The 20,070-nt window shown below is 40.9% G+C and overlaps 2 protein-coding genes across 2 annotated transcripts in view; one reads left to right on the forward strand and one right to left on the reverse strand.

Annotated features, from left to right (window-relative positions):
- Positions 1–2,273: 2,273 nt before the first annotated feature.
- RWDD2A (RWD domain containing 2A) lies at positions 2,274–4,559 on the forward strand (the record flags this gene model as incomplete). Its single annotated transcript, XM_080700508.1, has 2 exons — positions 2,274–2,474; positions 3,882–4,559. The coding sequence occupies 2 exons, from the start codon at positions 2,274–2,276 to the stop codon at positions 4,557–4,559; spliced, it is 879 nt and encodes a 292-aa protein (XP_080556634.1).
- Positions 4,560–11,897: 7,338 nt separating this feature from the next.
- The window catches only part of ME1 (malic enzyme 1), a gene marked incomplete at both ends in the record, with an annotated part of 152,148 nt that continues 143,975 nt past the window's right edge, over positions 11,898–20,070 (reverse strand). The window contains 2 exons of the mRNA XM_080700509.1: positions 11,898–12,068; positions 18,902–19,000. Coding sequence (XP_080556635.1) covers positions 11,898–12,068; positions 18,902–19,000 — 270 coding nt within the window. The remainder of the gene's footprint in view (positions 12,069–18,901; positions 19,001–20,070) is intronic.

Raw genomic sequence — 20,070 nt, forward strand, 5'->3', positions numbered from 1 at the left:
AGGTTTTACACCTACATTCAGAGACTCATAGCAAATCAAAGATCATCTCATTTCCCTAAAGAGAAAACTTAAACCAAAGCCGCGGTTAAGTTACCTAAGTTCAAGTGTGTAGCTGGTGAGAGAAAGAGGCTTAACGTCAGACTCTCAAATGTAGTACATACCCAGTATACCTGGGGAATCTATGTGATTCTTTCGTTCTTCTCCCAGGCTACAGAAACACAGTCCCAAAGGAAAAGCAAGGGCAATAATGGTTCCTCTCCAAGGCTACCCAGATTCCAAAATATACCTTACAGGGAGGTGTGCTGTGCGACTTCACCAATTTTCAAAAGGAGAATCAGCACGCCCTTCTCAGTTAAGTTCTGAAACTAGCCACATCTTCCTAAGTAATGCCACCTTTTACCTTTAACTTTAAAAATCAAATGTGGGCCCTGAGAACACTAATACTTACTTTTCCGGGCTACTCTAATTCAGTGGAACTCAGGGCTTCTAACCTTAGAAGGCGGCGCACCCCCGGGGTCAGTCAGCACACCGTGCATTTCCCGGGTCAATCCATTCCCAGTTAGCCCAAGGATAAGGAGCTGTCCCAAGCCACCCGCCTCGCCCTCTAGTTTAATTACTCTTCGTTGCTTCGAAAACTGAAATGGTTAAAAAAAAAAAAAGGCATCAAGCAAGGTCATTTAGCTCAGACCAAAGTAATCACAGCTCTTTCACAAGGCTCAATACGTTTTTGTAAAAAATGACCAGAAAGTAACGTACCACACGATTAATCATAAGGGCGTGAACGAGAACTGTTAAATCCAGACAGCAAGACAACAAACTTCCACCCTTTCTTGTGTTTTAGGTCCTAAAACTACTTTCACGGGGTAGGCGAATGCTTTTACTAAAAATCTATTTTCCAAGTCCTGACAATGTCCACTCTAAGAGTCAGGAAGCCCCTTCTCCATCTCACCTTAAAACCTCGTTGGTCCCACTGTCCTCCCAGGCGATCTCCTAAGATCCCCACCGGGCCGGTGGGCTCGACCCGCCGGAGACCCTCGCCCGCCGCCCACCGCACCCACCAGAACCTCGGTTCCGCTCGTCGCCGCCCGCCGCCCGCCGCCCGCCGCCCGCCGCCCGCCGCCAGCACCTCGGCTCCGCTCGCCGCCGCCCGCCGACGTGGCCTGCGTGGCTTCCGGGTGTGGCCCCGCCTCCCGGCCAATCGCGACGGGAGGCCCCGGCCCCGCCCCCGGCCAATCGCAGCGGGTGGCTCAAGCCCAGGCCCCGCCCCCGGCGGTCACGCGCGGCGCGCGCCTGCGGACTGCGGCTGCGGCTCGGAGCGGGCGCTCGGGCTGTTTGGATTGAATGAGCAAGAAGGGTGAGGCCCTGCGGCGGCCCTGGGGTTGGGGCCGGGGTCCGAACGCGGGGGCGCAGCCTCCGCCTCCAGCTCGGGGCCTCGGGGGGCAGGCCCGGGGTCGCCCGGAAGCCTCGTTCCTGGCGGTCCGGGTGGGGGCGGGAAGCTCCGCAGGGGGCTCCGGGCTGAGGGGGGCCGCGGCCAGTGGGCGCCCCCGCCACCCGCACCCCTCTCCGCATTGCAGAGCTCATTTCTTTCCCCAATCTGTGCCTCGGGGAAGCCTTCCCAGGCCCGCCCACCCCCTTCCCAAAGGATGTTCCATAAATCTTCATTTTATGTATTTCCCTACAGGAGCCCCCAGCCGGGCCCCCGGCAGTGGCTGGGTGAATCCGTGCGGCCGGGAGCTCCGGGGTGCTGCGCGGTTGCAGGGCGAGGCAGGCTCCCGAGGGGTCCGGCCTCGACGCGGGGGCGGCGGCGGGCCCCGCAGCTGGGGACCCGGGCCCCGCCCCGGCACTGCGGGCCTCCCTCGCCGCAGCGGCCAGTTGCGGCCAAGCCTGGGACCTGGGTGCGATTTCGTAGCCAAGCCCTGCCTGGCCCAGAATTCGGGTGTGCACAGCATCCGCAGGTGGTGTTTGCAACCACCTGCAAGGGGATAATTTTCGGAACACCTGTTAAAAGTGCAGATTCTTCGATCTAAATGAGGGGGCGCAGTGTGGATTTTAACGGAGCCATACGAGGAGATCTTGTGCCTACGAGACGTGGGAGTCAGGAGATGAAGCCAAAGGGTGTAAGTGTAAGTGTTTATGCCCCTAGCTTGCTGTGCAGAGCGCTCCTGCAGAACCGCTTCCTCGGCAAGGGACCCTCTGGAAAATTCGCGGGATCTCGGCAGACCCAGCGACCCTGGGCTATTCCCGGTTTCCAAGGAGGTTGATTTACATACAGCATGTCGGCTTCCGTGAAAGAAAGCCTTCAGCTTCAGCTGCTGGAGATGGAAATGCTGTTGTCTATGTTTCCTAACCAAGGAGAAGTAAACCTTGAAGATGTAAATGCCCTGACGAATATAAAGAGATATTTGGAAGGCACAAGGGAGGGGCTACCACCAAATATCGAATTTGTGATAACGCTCCAGATTGATGAGCCCAAGGTGGGTGCCCTCGTTGGTTTTCAGGATTGCTGGGTGCCCAGTTTTTAAATGCATGAGCTTCCTGTCCAGGAAACAACTAGAGAATTGTTCAGATGCATATTCCTCTATTTGTTTGGAAGCAATATATATAGAATAGATGCTCTATAACTTGTCTTCAGTAAACATTCTGAATTTTACTTAACATACACACCTTTTAAACAAATATGCAGTTTTGAATGAAAATATCTTATAGTCTTATACTACCATTATTCTGTTGATTCATCTAGTTTCTTATCAATCCACTTGTTGTGGTATGGACTACCTTTACATGTACCTGATTCTCATGAATCTAGCAAAATGGGCTTTTCAAAATGAGGTGAATGAAGCCTGGTGTGGTAATGTATACCTGTAATCCTAGTACTTGGGAGGCTGAGACAGGAGGATTGCAGGTTCAAGGCCAGCCTCAGCAACTTAGCAAGACTCTGTTTCAACATAAAAAAAAAAAAAGGGCAAGGGTATAGTTGAGAAGCAGAATAACCCTAGGTTCAATTCCCAGTACAAAAAAAAAAAGTGGGTGTATTCATTTCAAGTCACCCCCTGATGCCATTTTGGCATGGGGCTGTATTTCTATTTTCTGTATTTCTGTCTTTTAATAAACTTCTTTAAATCTTCAAAAAAAAAGTGAACATATACATTTTAGGGATTGTTTTGATGACCACCATATGCAGAAAACAAATACAAAATCTAAATGTTAAAAATGTACTTCCCACTCACCCCTCACGCTCTTGGGGGAGGGAAAAAAAGAATCACTGTGTGTTGTAGCTCATTTGTTTCGCGAGAGAATCAATAGATCATATTCCATGTCTTGAATAAATTGCTCTATTTTGGTATTGAAAAAAATGAATGTACTCCACCTTCTGATCCATTTATCTCTAAGTAACATTAGCATAGTATGGGTAACACGTGGACTGGGCATTTGAGAACTTCTGTTGTAGCTATTTCCTACTCATCCTTCAGTTGTCATTCCCTCAGAGGAGGCTTCCTGGTTCCCCAGACTGGATTCTGTCCCGATGGTTACACACTTCAATGGAACCCTGAACTTTTCCATGGTAATGCTTCTCACAATTGAATTAAATGCTTGGTATGCATAGTTAATTGTTTAATGTGTGCCTCCACTAGGCTGTGGACTTCATGAAGGGCAGAAATAGTATCTGGCTTCTTCAGTTCTTTATCCCAGCCGAGGGCCCTTGGCCATGTGGTTGTTCAATAAATATGAGAAAAAAATGAATAAATGGAAGGGATCATGTATATATCTAGTACTTGGTACATAGCCGTAACTATAGCTTTTATCAAAATCATGCAGTTGCCATTAATAAACTAGCATGTGTGCTTTCATGGTGTTTAAATTTATTTGATTTTCATTTTAAGGTGACAATTGATTTGCAAGTAACCATGCCTCACAACTACCCCTACGTAGCATTGCAGCTGTTTGGACGGTCATCTGAGCTTGATAGACAACAGCAGCTACTTCTCAACCAAGGTCTCGCTTCTTATCTAGGGACTTTTGATCCAGGTGAGCTCTGTGTATGTGCAGCAATCCAGTGGCTCCAGGACAACAGTGCGTCCTATTTCCTGAACAGGAAGCTTGTGTATGAACCGTCTACGAAAGCAAAGCCTGTCAAGAACACATTCATTCGAATGTGGATCTACAGTCACCACATATATCAGCAGGACCTAAGGAAGAAGATTCTGGAAGTAGGGAAAAGGTTAGATGTGACTGGGTTTTGCATGACAGGAAAGCCAGGCATAATCTGTGTAGAGGGTTTCAAAGAGCACTGTGAGGAGTTCTGGCACACAATTAGGTACCCCAACTGGAAACACATTTCCTGCAAGCATGCTGAAAGCACGGAGACAGAAGGGAATGGCGAGGACCTGCGACTTTTCCATTCTTTTGAAGAATTGCTTCTTGAGGCCCATGGTGATTATGGGTTAAGGAATGATTATCACATGAATCTGGGCCAGTTCTTAGAATTTCTCAAAAAACACAAGAGTGAGCATGTTTTTCAGATACTATTTGGCATTGAAAGCAAAAGCTCAGAGTCGTAGGAAGCTATCAAAAGGCCTATGCTTGTGATTTTATTAAGTTAGTGTTTCTGTTAATAAGACCAAAGTGACTCTGTAGCATCCTCAGTAAGAGACCTAGCTCCAGAATTTTCACCTGTTAATGAAACAAATAGGCCTTTAACTTTCTGAGTGCAATTGTGATATTATCTCTAGATTCCTGTGTAAGTCATTTGAAAATTCTTTCATTGTAAATTAATAAAAATAGTTCACTTAACCAGTGAAGCATATTTGATTGAGCAGTCTAAAGCTCCACTGTTAATGTACAAATGATATTGCAGTTATGAATTCATTAATATAAATAACATTTCTCTCACAATAACAACACGTAGGTGACATGCCAGCTTTTCTTCCAGCGTTGGAAATGAATTCTAAATTGAGGACAAAATGAGAATAAAAAGAGAGCATGTGCTTTACTTCATTTCTTTAAGTTAAATCCTTTTTCAGCCAGACATCATGGGGTGCACCTGTGACCCCAGTACTTGGGAGGCTGACACAGGAATATAACAGGTTCAAGACCAGCCTTAGCAACTTAGCAAGATTCAGCCACCTAGCCAGACCGTTTCAAAATAAGAACTGGGGGGTGGGGGGCGCTCAGAGGTAGAATGCCTCTGGGTCCAGTTCCCAGTACCACAACCAAACAAAAACTATGTCAAGTCTTGAAGTAAACTAGATACTAAAAGCAATGACAAATCTTAGTAATGTAGTCTTAAGAAAAAGGAAGAAACCAGTGTACTTGAGAGGCTAAGACAGGAGGGTTACAGGTTTAAGGCCAGCCTCAGCCACTTAGTGAGACTATGTGAGACCATTTCAAAGTAAAATATATAATAGAGCTGGGGTGTAGCTCAGAGGTAGAATATCCCTGGGTTCAGTCCCCGGTACCATAGAAAAAAGTAATAAAGCAAACATACCATGCTGTTTTCTTTCTCTGGTTACAGTGATAACTATCCTTTTGTGTGTGTGGAGGATACTAGAGATTGAATCCAGGGATGTCCTATCTCCAAGCCATACCTCCAGCCCTTTTTATTTTTATTTTTTTTTAATTTATTTTTTATTGGTGCAATGTATTCATACATCATAGTGGTATAAAGAAAATACTTTTGTAGACATACATGCACATCTCGCCCAGTTAGCCCCTACCACGATCCCCACCCCATTCCCTCCCCATCCCTCCTTCCCGCGCTTGGCTTACTGGTTGACATCTAGTATTATAGCAATTTATACAATATTAACATTGATAATCTCACATAACAGTTTCATTTGTCTGGTACCAAACTTTTGATGACTTAAAGATAACATTTCAATATTTCTTTTTGCTTTCTTTCTTACCAGAGAATATTTTTTTCTTTTTTTTTTTTTTAGGTGAAACTATCATACATTTATTTATTTTTCAGAAAAAATCTATCCTGATATGGAATATGGACTCTAGATACCCAAAACCCCTTTTTATTTTTTATTGCGAAACAAGGACTTGCTAAATTGCTGAGAGCTTCACTAAGTTGCTGAGCCTGGCCTTGAACCTGTGATCCTCCTGTCTCAGACTCCCAAGTACTGGGGTAACAGGCATGTGCCTCTATACCTGGCTTGTATCCTATTCTTAGTTCAATTCTTATCCATAAAAGAAATATGGCTTCTTGTCTATATAACATTTCCTCCGATCTTCAGCCTTTACCTGTGTACTGGTGCACATGTATGTATTACCTCACCAGGCCCAAGGAACACCACAGGGCTGCACGCTCCCCTTACTCAGCAAATAAATAAATAATCATACTACATTTGGTGATGTCACTGCCATCTCTTCTGAAAATGCCAAGTCCTGCCAACCTTTGTGAAGATGAGAATTTATTTAAGTAGTTTGTGCTAGTGCTTTCATTATTAGTACCTATCTGTGCCCAAGAACTCCTGGGAGTGTCTTGTGTGCACAGGCACATGAAGAGTGTTGTCTGCAGCTTTCCGTGTTTCCGGGCTTCTCCTGAGCCTTTGTGCACTTCCCAGGGAAGCACCCTATTCTACTCTTGGGTCCCAGGTACCCCACTGCCATCCTGGTCTCTTCAGGATGCAGAACTGAGTGGTGGGCTTTGGTGATGTGGAGGGGAACACCTAGGCCCCCATTAGTGACATATTCTTAAGATGCCAATGTTGTGTGTACTGAGGAGCGTGGAGAACTGATGAAATGGTACCTTCTGTTTTTATTCTGTGTCTAAGATGCACACATATGTCCTTGGCATAGGGAGAAGACATAATGGGCTCACAGACCCTGCACTAATCAGATGCCCCTGTGCCCATGAGGCCTTGCAACTAGGTCCCCTCTAGCTCAGAATGCACTTTATCTCAGGGCACAAAGTCTCCTAAATACTGAGCATGTTTTAGTCCAGGGGGCCCTGTGGTTAACTATCCACCACCAACACCTTCTCTGGGCCAAACTATTCTAATTATACTGAATCTGCTTATGACTATTATTTCCACCTTGTCTCTAGATATTAATTTCTGCAAAATGCTGCATTAATAAGCCTTTACCAACACCAAGCTTCTGATGTGTCCACTGACACAGAAAACTCATTTTAACCATAGCACTGCCCACAAGCCTTCCCAGATTGCAGAGAAATGAAAATGATTTTCAAGGATGCTGGCGTATCCCTTAATTTTTTTTTTTTCTTTTTTGGTGGTACTGGGGTTCCTGGAAGCCCTTCTACCTCCGGGCTACACTCCCAGACCTATTTTTACATTTTTATTTGGAAACAGGGTCTCCTAAGCCAGCACGCGCGGCTGGCTTCGAACCTGCGTGATCCTCCTGTCTCTGCCTCCCAAGCGCGGGGATTACAAGCATGCGCCACCACGCCCGGCCATATCCCTTAATTTTAATGAAAGGAGGGTCACTAATTAAGCCTCCTTTTAGGAGACTTAATTATGCGACCATTAAGATGGTCAGTCTCCACACCAAACATACATGCTAACATTTCTATCTTTGTTGTACTCTTTGAATTCCTTTATTTATTAGATATTTGCATTGTCAATGTCATTTAATGTAGGTATTATTAAATCCATGTTTCGCTGGGCTTGGTGGTGCACGCTTGCAATCCCAGCATTTTGGAGGCTGAGATTGGAGGATCGCGGTTCAAAGCCAGCCTCAGCTACTACTTAGGCTCTTTGCAACTCAGTGAGACCCTGTTTCAAAATAAAGAATCAAAAATAGGGCTGGGGGTGTAGCTCGGAAGTTGAATGCCCCTGGGCTCCATCCCCAGACCCACAAAAAATAATAAAATAAAAAAAAAATCCATGTTTCACTCAAATAGCCAAACCAAGTGGAATCGCTGTCAGTTGCTTAAGGCAGCAGTGAATCCAGAATCCGGGGCAACTGCACCCTTGTCAGTCAGTTCTGCCCAATCCACAATTACCTGTTCTTCCTCAGAGTAACATTCTCAGAATCCCATACATTTGCCCTCAGCTTGTGGCCAATATGAGCAAAGTCTAGAATTCTTTTGGTCTCAATGTTCTCCTAGGTTGTGTGTGTGTGTGTGTGTGTGTGTGTGTGTGTGTGTGTGTGTGTGTGTGTGACAGAGACAGAAACACACACACTCTGGGGATTGAACCCAAGAGCATTCTACTTCTAAGCTACACTCCCAACCCTATTTATACTTTTTTTTTTTTTTTTTAATCCTGGGGATTAAACCCAGGGGCATTCTACCTCTAACACACACCCCCACCCAAGCTTTACTTAATTTTGAAACAGGATCTTGCTAAATTAGTATGCTCTGGCCTGGAGCCTGCAACCTGTCTGTCTCAGCCTCTCAAGTACTGAGATTACAGGTGCTCTATCATGCCAGGCTAAAACTTAACTCTTAATACTTTGTAATAATGCTTAATAGTTTATAATAATATTTGCAATATCATCTGAAGAAATGACAATATTTTCTATTCTCTACAATTTTTTTTTTGCAGTACAGAAGAATTGAACCCAAGGACATTCTACCTCCGAGCTACATCCCCAGCCCTATTTTATTCTTTATTTTGAAATAGGGTATCACTAAGTTGCAGAGGGTCTCACAAGTTACTGAGGTTGGCTGGGAACCTGCGATCCTCCTGTCTCAGCCTCCCAAGTAATGGGATTACAAGTGTGCGCCACCATGCCCAGTGTCTCTACCAATTCTTATTTCTGTTGTTTCTCTTTCTCATAGTTTTGTCAGTTAATTTATCATAAACAGTAACTAAATAGCTTTTTTAATTATCAGATTTTGTTAGCTGATACCTTTAAATATTTGAATCTATGATTATAAATGAAAAAGCTTTATAATTTTCTTGCTTTCATTTTTTTTTTTTTTTTTTTGGTGGTACTGGGGGTGGAACCCAGGGGCTTTCTACCTCCGGGCTATACTCCCAGACCTATTTTATACTTTATTTGGAAACAGAGTCTCACTAAGTTGCTGAGAGCCTCACTAAGCAGCTGAGGCTGGCTTCGAACCTGCTCAATCCTCCTGTCTTAGCCTCTCAAGTGCGAGGATTACAAGTGTGCACCACCCCACCTGGCTTGCTTTCAATTTTTCAAATGTTATGCTTTCTCTTTCCTTAGGATATTTGCACATGCTAATATCATCTGCCTAAAATATTTCTCCCAACACACACACACTCACTCACGTGTACCTGGCTAGTTTCTACATTCTTTAAACTTTAGGTTACTGTGTAACCTAAAGGAAAGAAACACTTCTTTCCTTCCCTGAAAATGGAGATTCTATTAAAAACTATTAAATCAATTAATTTTTCTGTTCTGGGCCTATGCTTCTTTTTTAATTTGCATGGTTGGTTTATGAAGAGAGGCTGGCACATATTTGGTTTTTATTTCCTTTATTGAGACATTATTTACCAAAATAGTTTTGAGAAACATTCTCTATAGACTTACTCTCCATGTCTCTTATGGAAATGCAGCATTACAGCTATCAGTATAAAGTTTGCTCTTCTAGATCAGCACAGTTCAATATGGTAGTCGCTAGCCAGATATGGCTGTTGAGCAGCTGTGGCCAGTCTGAACTGAAATATAAGCGTGAAATGTCTTGGATTTTGAAGACTTAGTATAGAACCAAATAATAGAGAATGTCTCAATAATTGATTACATGTTGAAATTACAATATTTTAGGTACACTGGCTTAAATAAAATATACTATTAAAATGAATTCTACCAGTTTCCTTTTATGAAGCTACTAGAAAATGTAAAATCCACATTCTATCCTAGATTGTAGCCTAGATTGTAGCCTAGTGAAGAGACTAGACTCCTTTGCTTATTAGCTCTAAGAACTTTGCAATTTATTTATTTATTTATTTATTTATTTATTTATTTATTTATTTTTGCAGCACTGGAGATGGAACCCAGGGGCATTCTACCTCCAAGCTACACCCCCAGCCCTATTTTTCATTCTTGATCTCAAAACAAGGTCTCACTGAGTTGCAACAGGCCTCACTAAGTAGCTGAGGCTGTCTGCGAACCAGGATCCTCCTATCTCAGCTTCCCAAACGCTGGGATTACAAGTATGCACCACCACGCCAGGCTGACAAGTTATTTAAAATATCAACTTCAACTTCATAAGGAAACTGTGGGGAATTTGTTACATAAGATAAACATGTAGAATACTTGATACCCAGTAAGTAACCATCTAATGCTTGTTTTATTATCTCTCCCCAAGCAGACCACTCATTCATCATAGTATCCAGCATAATTACATATTAAATTAATTACATATTAAATTAATGAAGTTCACATTGTAATGAGTTTTTAGAATTTTTTAAAATTCATACTTTGTCATATGATTCCTAAGACTAGCACTACCACTTTAAAGTGTAAAAGTATTTTAAGAAAAATAACATTATATAATTTTATTCATTCACTTTTTCTATGCTTTAATAAATATTTTGCATAGGTAAATACACTTAGAACTATATGACAACATGGAAACAGACAAGGGATAGATAGGCATTCTTAATCTTTTCCAAACAACTGTATTGAAGAAACTCTTGATTTAAGGTTACCATTAAAGCCCCCAGCCCCATTCATTCACACCACAAACAATCTGTGTAACTTTCGACTTTTAATAAATAATTTTACAGTACAGTTTATCTTGAACATTTTATACTCTTTAAAGCATTGCTTCAAAAAGAGAAAATTCTTCAGATAATTCTAAAATAAATAGCAAATGTTACTGCACCTGAGCTTCAGAATTTCAAATTGTTTCCATTAGTTCAATCAATAATTGCAGAAGTAAATTAATAAGATCTGGGGATGTAACTATTCTACCTCATAGAATGGTCTTGGTAACTAAAATATTTTAGTGTTTGATAAATAATTTCTGATATTGCAGACATAGTTATAAAACTTTCTCCAAACTCAGAGGAAAGTGAACTTATTGTAACAGTGAGCTCTCAATTACCTGAGCTAATCAAGAGGACATTAATGCAGGTCACTCAAGTAGACCCTGCTCGTCAGGGAACCTTTGCCTAGCTCTTGACTCCTGAGAACCTTGTCTTAGGAGATTGGCCTCTCAGGAAGCCCCTGCGCAAGGATCCTGACTCTTAGCCCTTCTCACTGCCCAGGCTACACTGAACTGAAAGTATCAACCTCTGGATGTGCCGTGGGCCACACAGGCTCGTGGCCACACTAGGATAGCTAAGGAAAGGACACCTGGTATCTTAGAAAAGATTTCCAATGGAGGACCAAGATAATAAGAGCTCTACTCTGAAATATAACAATGATAAAAGAATGTTAAAATCTAAGGCTGCACAAGGTATTGTAAACAGCAGTGATCTTTTTTAGAAATGTTAGAATTCAGTTGCACAAAAAGAACAAATATAACCTAGAACTGGAATAAAAACACCTGAGAAGTTATTCTTCTCTTGGCATTAAGTAGTGTTGTTTCCAATTAGCAAATTTCACTTGTGGCTAAATTAATTTCTATCTTTGTAAAAAAAGAATTAACAAAATGATCAACAAAAGAATTATGAAGTTGAATGTTTATCATATTGATTTATACTAATTTTGGTCTTCCCATTATTTTCTTATATAAAAATGATGACTCAGTAGTAGGTACAATAGCTTTTAAAGAGAATGTAGGCAGAATAATTAAGATAGAAACTATAAATAACCAGAAGATAAATGGAGCAAAAATTTCCAGTGAAGTTTATCTTAATTTATATTAATATTCTTCCATAAATTTTTAGATTGTTAAAGTAAATTAATCTTTGACTAGTCATATTATGAATCACCATAAAAGATTCTAACCATTTAAAATTATGAAATACCTCAAGAGATCATTAATGAAGTTTAAAGTGGTAGCTTTTATGCTACTGGTCAACTTTGGTCTGTATTTTCTGGGCTTCTTTAGGCCAAGAATAACAATCAGGCAAAATCTGGTCATAATCAGTGCTATACATGTGAGAACACACAAATGCTTCTTTGTTTTGTGGTTCTGGATAAACTGTGGCTGTCTTTTCTTGGTATGCATCAGTCACAATCTGGAAATAAGAAAAGAATATTAGTTATTTCAATGAATAGCAGGTAATGGTGAGCAAATGCCAATAGAAGTTTTTACCCATTTCAAAAATTTATAGTTTATATGTTTCCAAGAAGATTAAATATGTTGCAATAAAAATGCACATAAAGATATAAAATGAAATTTCCATTATAAATAATATAGAAAAGGGAAAATGATACCAGCAACTAAGGGAAGTATGAACAGTAGAAATTCATTTGTGATGATACCAGTTTTTTTCAGAGAAGCCACTGTAAAAAGTCTTGTCACGACCTGATGAACTAAATACTTGTATATTCCTGCTAAGCTTGGACTTGATATTTTAAATTTTCAAGAATATCTAATCTAAGCCGGGCGTGGTGGCGCACGCTTGTAATCCCCGCACTTGGGAGTCGGAGACAGGAGGATCGCGCAGGTTCAAAGCCAGCCGTGTTGGCGTAAGAGACCCTGTTTCAAAAATATAAAATAGGTCTGGGAGTGTAGCCCGGAGGAAGGAGGGCTTCCAGGAGCCCCAGTACCACCAAAAAAAAAAAAAAAAAAAAAAAAAAGAATATCTAATCTTACCACAGCCTCCTACTAAATCTCTGCATTTATCCCAGGTCTTCTGATCTTGCTCACCTAATCATCCAGATCTCACAGTTGGGGCAGTGCTTCTAGCTGGTGTCTCAGGACCTGGTTACCATGACCTCCAGTAGGTTACCAGCATCGTTCTGACTTTCTGGCCCCAAGTGCTGGTAGCCCATGAAAGGAGAACTATGTGTGAGTTTATTGTGATGTTTCCTAATCTAACTTAGGCCCTGTGGTTGCACATTACACTTTTATTCTTTATAATAATTTTCTCATGGTTCCCTAAAGGCAATTCCAAACCTTCCTCTAACTTCAAAAAAAAATTTTTTTTTTTTTGGTGTTCCAGGGGTGGGGTGGGGGTGTGGAACCCAGAAGTTTTCTACCTCCGGGCTACATCCCCACCAGCCCTATTTCATAATTTATTTGGAAACAGGGTCTCACTAAGTTGCTGAGAGCCTCACTAAGTAGCTGAGGCTGGCTTCGAACTTGTGCGATCCTCCTGTCTCAGCCTCCCAAGTGCGGGGATTACAAGCGTGCGCCAACACACCCGGCTAACTTCAAATTTGACACTCATCACTCCTCTGAGAAGATTCCAACTCTGAGAGGGAACAGTATCAATCTTCCTTTTCACCAACTCAACTTGTCTCCTTTATATCTCCATACATTTCCTCTTCTTCAATTTTGAGATTAAAATAGATTCTTTTCCCGATTAAAATCACTCCATTTGTGTCATTTAATTCACACCAGTTATAAAACACAGAGGAGCTATCTATAGGACAGACTTATTTGGGTAAGTTTGATTTTTAATATATTAGAATTAAGTATCTCTCCTCAATGTAAAACTTTCTACATATGAAAAATTGTGTTTTAAAGGTACTAAATTATGAAGAAATGTCTATGAAAATTCATGAAACAAAAGTATGTAATGATCGTAAAAAAGCAAACAAAAAAGTAGAAACAAATACATGTAAGTAATAAAATAATGGTTGTGTGTAGAAAAGTAGAATATAGGTTATTTTCCTCTTCTCTATTTTCAAAGTGCCTACAATGTGGTATTATGACTTTTAAACAGATTTAATAAGGCATAATACACAGTATAATCCACCATGTTAAGTGCAATTAAAATATGCTTATAACTTCAGAGTTTTGCAACCATTATCATTTCCATCATCCAGTAATTTTCCTGTGGATGTTTGCAAGTTCTATACTAAAGCACACTCTTTTAGCTGGCAGACTGTGTGGAAGGTCACCTCCTGTTTCTGCTGCCCAGCACACAGCAGCAATGCTCCTCTCAATGAAGCCTTTGCTCTCGCCCTCCTGTCAGTGCCAGACCTCTGGGGGAGTCCTTGTCTCCCCGACTTAATAACCTCTTTCACTATTGAAATAGTCTCTGTGAGGTTCTCTTATAACTTCCAAAGAACAAATAAAAGGCAGGACTTGGTTCTCTTTGGTTCTATTCCCAACTTGAAATGGTCTCTAATTTTTGCCATTCAACTCAGTTTTGAGTTTCTTCTTAAAATTCTGATGATGAATAATCCTCTTCCTCCTCATCTTCTTCTTTTCTTTTTTTGGTACTAAGGAGTGACTCAGGGGCTTTCTACCTCTGAGCTACACCTCCAGCCCCACTGTATTTTTCATTCTGAAATAGGATCTCATTAAGTACCAAAAGTCTTGCTAAGGTGCTGAGGCTGTCTTTGAATCTGTGATACTCCTGTCTCAGCCTTCTGGGGTTACAGGCATGTGCTAACACACCTGGCTTACTTCTCTTCTTAACTGGCTTCTTTCTTCTGTCTTCTAGACATAATAAACTACCTTCTATTCCTCAGTTTCCTTATATTTCTATGCGTGTACTCCTGACAACCCACAACGATGCTTAGAGCAGTGCCACATTACAAGACTCCAGGTCTTTCTATTCAATGTCTCTTTATGTTTCAGTCATTTCCATCTGCTTGTTACAACTGTACATTTGAATGCCACTGATACCTTAAGGTCTAAATACCACTCTACTATGTCTGCAAACATTTTGCAATTATCTCAAGTATGATATAGAAAAGAATAACTAAAATGTAGTGAAATGGGGGGAAACATGACAAAAAAAAGAAACCCTAAAAAAGTATTTAAATTATGGAAGAATGATAAAGGAATTAATGACTCAAGCCAATTATATTGTCTTCCTGATAATAAATATTTAAATAATAATGTCATAATATCATTAAAAATTTTGTTTTGTTAAGATAATGAGTTAATCCACTGGCTGGTTATTAAAAGAATAAGTTAATAAAGAGAGATGAGCAAACAAATTGTATCTATACCAGTAACCATAATGTACTTATATCCAAAAACTAAATGTGTTATATATCTAGAGTCATCTAGATGTGCTAAAAGGATTTTAAAAATCAAAAGTTAACGGTTAAGGATAAATGAGTTTTATATTTGTATGTAAACTAACCAATAAGATTTTTGTCTTTTGATTCAGAGATTTAGCCTTAAAACCTGGGTTAAAAATCTGTGTATCCTGATTAAGTAAGTGTTTTATTATTGATAATAACATTTATTTTCATTGTTAACGTTATCATTTAAAAGATAGAGCTATCTGATTTTTATCAATACTGTTAGCTCACATAAACTTATAGTTACCAGCGTAGCCCAATATAAAATTAGGGCAATGGACTACTAGAGTGAGGCCAATGTAAATTTAAAATTTGGCTATTATGTTTGATCTAACAAAAATGAGATGCATATCCTACTATGTTTCTGGGATGAAAGCTCCCATTAATAAATTTTTAACTTTGACCTCTGGAGTGTCTCAACAATAGAAATAGGGTAAACAAAGTTAAGCATCAGAATGGACAGATGCAGACACAGAGACAAGCCCATTTAACAGCCCTGCATTGGGTAATAAGTCTTTGCCCCCTCCGAGATACCAAAGACATCTTATACAGAAAAGGAAAGAGCTAAAGGCCTTATACCTGCCAGCATGGCAAAGATGCCTGGGTGTCGTGTCAAGGACTGCCCTGAAAGGAGTCTCATCTGCATGAGATGTGCCACCTCTACAAAGCATGTTGCCTTCACTTCCAGAGGGAGGTGAGGTCAGTCTGCTCCTTCGTGGCTGAGAACTAAGGATGCCCAAGGCTCGGCAAGGCCCCTCTGATCAGCCCTCTGACCAGCTGGAGGAAGTCTGGGTAGCTCTTGAGGTAACAGGCAAAATATTAAATTTCTTTAGATACCGTGCTTAGTCCTCTGCTCGCTCTGTCTCTCCTAGAGTTTTATTCAGTAGAGATTTATTTTGTATCTGAGGTTGACAACACTCCAAGGCCAAAGAAATTTATGATATCTTAAGCTTATAAGATAATTTAGCCTAGATTTATATGCTAGCTGGTCTGATCCTGCTGATTTGCCTCTAACCCTAATATGAAGTAAGTAACCAAAAAAAAAAAACAACAGCCTCGTGAGTAAAGAAACTCAGTAATCAGGTTATATTATTCAAGGTTGTTTAAAACATTACTATTCTAGCCAGTTCTGATTGAAATGTAAGCATCTAGAAAACTAACTCTTTGGGGTACAGGCTACTATAAAACTTAGATTGGTGATGTTACAACATATTGTTTGAACCCTTAAGATACAGAGTCTGACTGAAAAATGACAGCCTTGTGCCCAGGTCCTTACAGGTTCTCCAAACGGTCAGAGAGCAAACCCACTACCTGGTGTGAGCCACACAACAGGAGACAAGTGCAGATCAACCCAACACCCCAGTTGCACAGCCAGGTGACCTGGTTTGAGTAGCACCCTGGCCGCAGTGAAGATAAAAGAAAAACACCACTGAATTCACCACTCTCGAGTCAAGCAGCAACTGGAGCAAATAAGGAGGACATTTGAACCATAAACAGAACTGTTGATGGGATTGAACTTTGAAAACACTTTTCCCACGTGCGAGAAGCACAAACCAAAGGAATGAAATTTAGATGACATCTTACCAACTCATAGGAGCTGTACCTCATTAGGAAGTCCTGTGATGGCAACAATAACTGCTTGTCTACAACTTCTCCTACTAGGAGAAATGCTGTTTATATGCTAACCATTCTGGGGTATTTCAAAAATCTATGGCAAGATTTAGAAAGCAGCTAAAAGATAAATAGCGGGAACGAAACCTACAAAAAGGATGGTTTAAAGGGTAGTTCAATAAGGTCTCCCTGGATGATTACATTAATATCTGCCCTTATGGGACCACTTTTGTTATTACTGCTTTTGCTCACCATAGGACCTTGTATAATAAATAGATTAATTGCCTTTGTTAAGGAACGATTCAATACTGTTCAGGTTTTAATGCTACACCAGCAGTACCAAAGAGTTAAACCTGAAGTTCTTAAGTATGTAGACTCAGAGACTTAGTTCTATGATTAGAACTATTTCCTAAAAGGAGTGGGGAATGAAAGGCCCCATTTAGAAGAAAAATCGCAAGCCCTGGCAGCCAGCTAATAGTTAAAACAGCCAGCTAATAGTTAAAAAGAAAAAGTGTATATTACTGCAGCTTGCAGCTTAAGAAGCATAGCGTAAGAATGAAAAATATGCAATAAGCCCACCCTGTTCCAGGAACGTACCTAGCATCTTATCTATACTGACCGGGTCAGCACGCCCTGTGCCGGGAACCTGCTGAGACTACACCTAGTGTCTTATCTAACACTTGACAACAGAATGTACTTTTTCAAATGATTCTGTAATATTTTGTAAACGCATGTAACTTGGCCCAAACCCCCCTAACTGATGGTCTTTTCCCTATAAATATCCACACTTTCAGGTGCTCGGGGTTGAACTCCTTTACGAGTCGGCCCCAGTGCACTGGCTCCTTAATAAACTCTTGCCTTTTGCTTTTGCATCAAGGGTTAAAATTTCTCGTGTGTTCTTGCTGTCGTCGCTTATCCCGAGGCTGGTTGAGGGTCTCCCCTCTGCGGGGGTCTTACAGTTTATGTACCAGTATTGGGAAGAGGTTTCAAAATGTATTAATGTACCAGTATTGGGAAAGATTTCCAATTTTAAAATATATCTTTGGACGCCGGACGTGGTGGCGCACGCTTGTAATCCCCATACTTGGGAGGCGGAAACAGGAGGATCACACAGGTTCAAAGTCAGCCATGCTGGCTTAAGAGACCCTGTTTCCAAAAATTAAAAAATAGGTCTGGGAGTGTAGCCCGGAGGTAGACGGGTTTCCAGGAACCCCAATACCACCACCAAAAAAAAAAAAAAAAAAAAATATATATATATATATATATATATATATATATATATATATATATATATAAATATATAAAATCTTTGGTAGGAAAGAAAGCCAGGAGCTTCAGGAAAATGGGCCTTTTTACATTTCTAAAGAGAGGCAAACTTCCTCAAGGATGGGAGGAAATCCTAGATTCCGGATAAGCAACTAACACATTCTGGAGTGTAACAAAAGGTGTGGGGGTCTGTGCCAGAGACAGAGCTGCCCCCTCCTGCCCCATAGGGGCGGATCTGGCCGGGGTGGAGACAGAGATAGGGCAGCACATCTACATATCAAGGGACCTGCTGCAGATCTGGTTGGGCTGGCTATAAGAATGGTCCAAGTGTTGCATCTTTGGTGAATTTGTTTGAACCTGTAACTACCTTCTGTATTTCTATCTTTTTAATAAACTCATTTAAATCTTCAGCAAGAGTCTGCGCTATTGCATATGTATCCTTAGCTCAGGACAAGAACCTGCGGTTTTTGTGGGTTTTTTTGGTTTTTCGGGAAATTATTCCCAGGGGTCTAACAAAGATCCCTGGGGACAGTTTCCAAAACCATAACATCTTCTCAATCCGTAACAGTTTGGATGTAGCTTATAAGCTCTACCCAAGTCGCTATGCCCCATTTCCCCAGCTTACGAGATAGTAAACTAATACAGATATCCATTTTAAAGAAACAAATTTTTTTTTTTTTTTTTTTTTTTGGTGGTACTGGGGGTGGAACCTAGAGGCTTTCTACCTCCAGGCTATACTCCTAGATCCATTTTTTTTTTAATATTTTATTTGGAAACAGGGTCTCACTAAGTTGCTGAGAGCCTCACTAAGTAGCTGAGGCTGGCTTCGAACCCGTGCGATCCTCCTGTCTCAGCCTCCCAAGCGCGGGGACTACAAGCGTGCGCCACCATGCCCGGCTAAGAAACAAATTTTTAATAAGTCAAAGTGTATATTTAGCAAGAGAAGAAAGGAAAATTAGTGAGGTTTGAGCAGGGGTTTTACCTTTACAGCAATTTTCAGTGAAACATCTCTAATGGTATTCAAGGGAGGATAAAGCCGGCCCTCTTCCAGGTGTTTATCTGATACTTGCTGAGATATAACCTTTAAAAAGAAAAGGAAAAAAGACAAATGTTTATATTTCACAGCATACAAATAGAAATTATACAAATAGCTAAATGAATAGCCACATATAATGGCCATGACTAATTAATTGATATTTGATCATCTAATTTCATCTCCTAGTTCTATCAATGGAAAAACAGCCAAAGAAAGGCATGTTGATTATAAGGAATCACAATTAGTGAAAAAGATGAGAATAGAATCCAGGTTTCCTCCAAATCCAATTTCTTTTCACTGTATCATACAATGCTACTATCCAGTTGATAAACTATGGGAACAGAGAAAAAAATAAGATAGAGGATGATGCCAAAAGTAATGGAAGTTCAGGAGCACAGGCATCTAAGGTGCACATGCTGCTGCTCTCAGCTCTTCTAGCCTCACTTAGGAGGCAGAGCGGGAGGGTGACTAGTGCAGATCACATAATAAATGGGATTTAATTTTATATGGATTCTACACTATCTGATTACTAACTGGATTTGGTGTTTGCTGTCCCCAAATCATGTTCTAAATAAAACACTGCTGAACTATTTAATGAGCCCTTCCACGGCAGAATGGTAGACTCAGTAACCTTAAAGTTCACTCTAGCGCTACAACTTAGATTAAGTCTCTATGTAGGTGGAATCTAAATCAGTTTATAGCTGGGCCTCTGTTTAACAGAAATGTTGATGTAGAAAGGAAGTAAAAAAATCTTCCTTGTTTGCAATACATTGAATAATTGGTTTTTTGTTGTTGTTTTTCTTTTTGGTGGTACTGAGGATGGAACCCTTCTACCTCCAAGCTACACCCCCAGACCTATTTTTTTTTGGGGGGGGCAGGGTCTCTTAAGCCAGCGAGGCTGGCTTCGAACCTGCACAATCCTCCTGTCTCCGCCTCCCAAGTGCGGGGATTACAAGCGTGCGCCACCATGCCCAGCTGAATAATTGTTTTTAAGTGTCTCTTCATACCCTTTAGAGTTTTTACAATTACAAAACTATTTCCAAAATATTGTTTTGGTGCCCTTGGCAAATAAGTAAGAATCCGAGAAAGGATAACACAACAAATAAGTTTAAAAA

The sequence above is a fragment of the Muscardinus avellanarius genome (assembly GCF_963383645.1).
Source record: "Muscardinus avellanarius genome assembly, chromosome: 8".
Taxonomy (NCBI): domain Eukaryota; kingdom Metazoa; phylum Chordata; class Mammalia; order Rodentia; family Gliridae; genus Muscardinus; species Muscardinus avellanarius.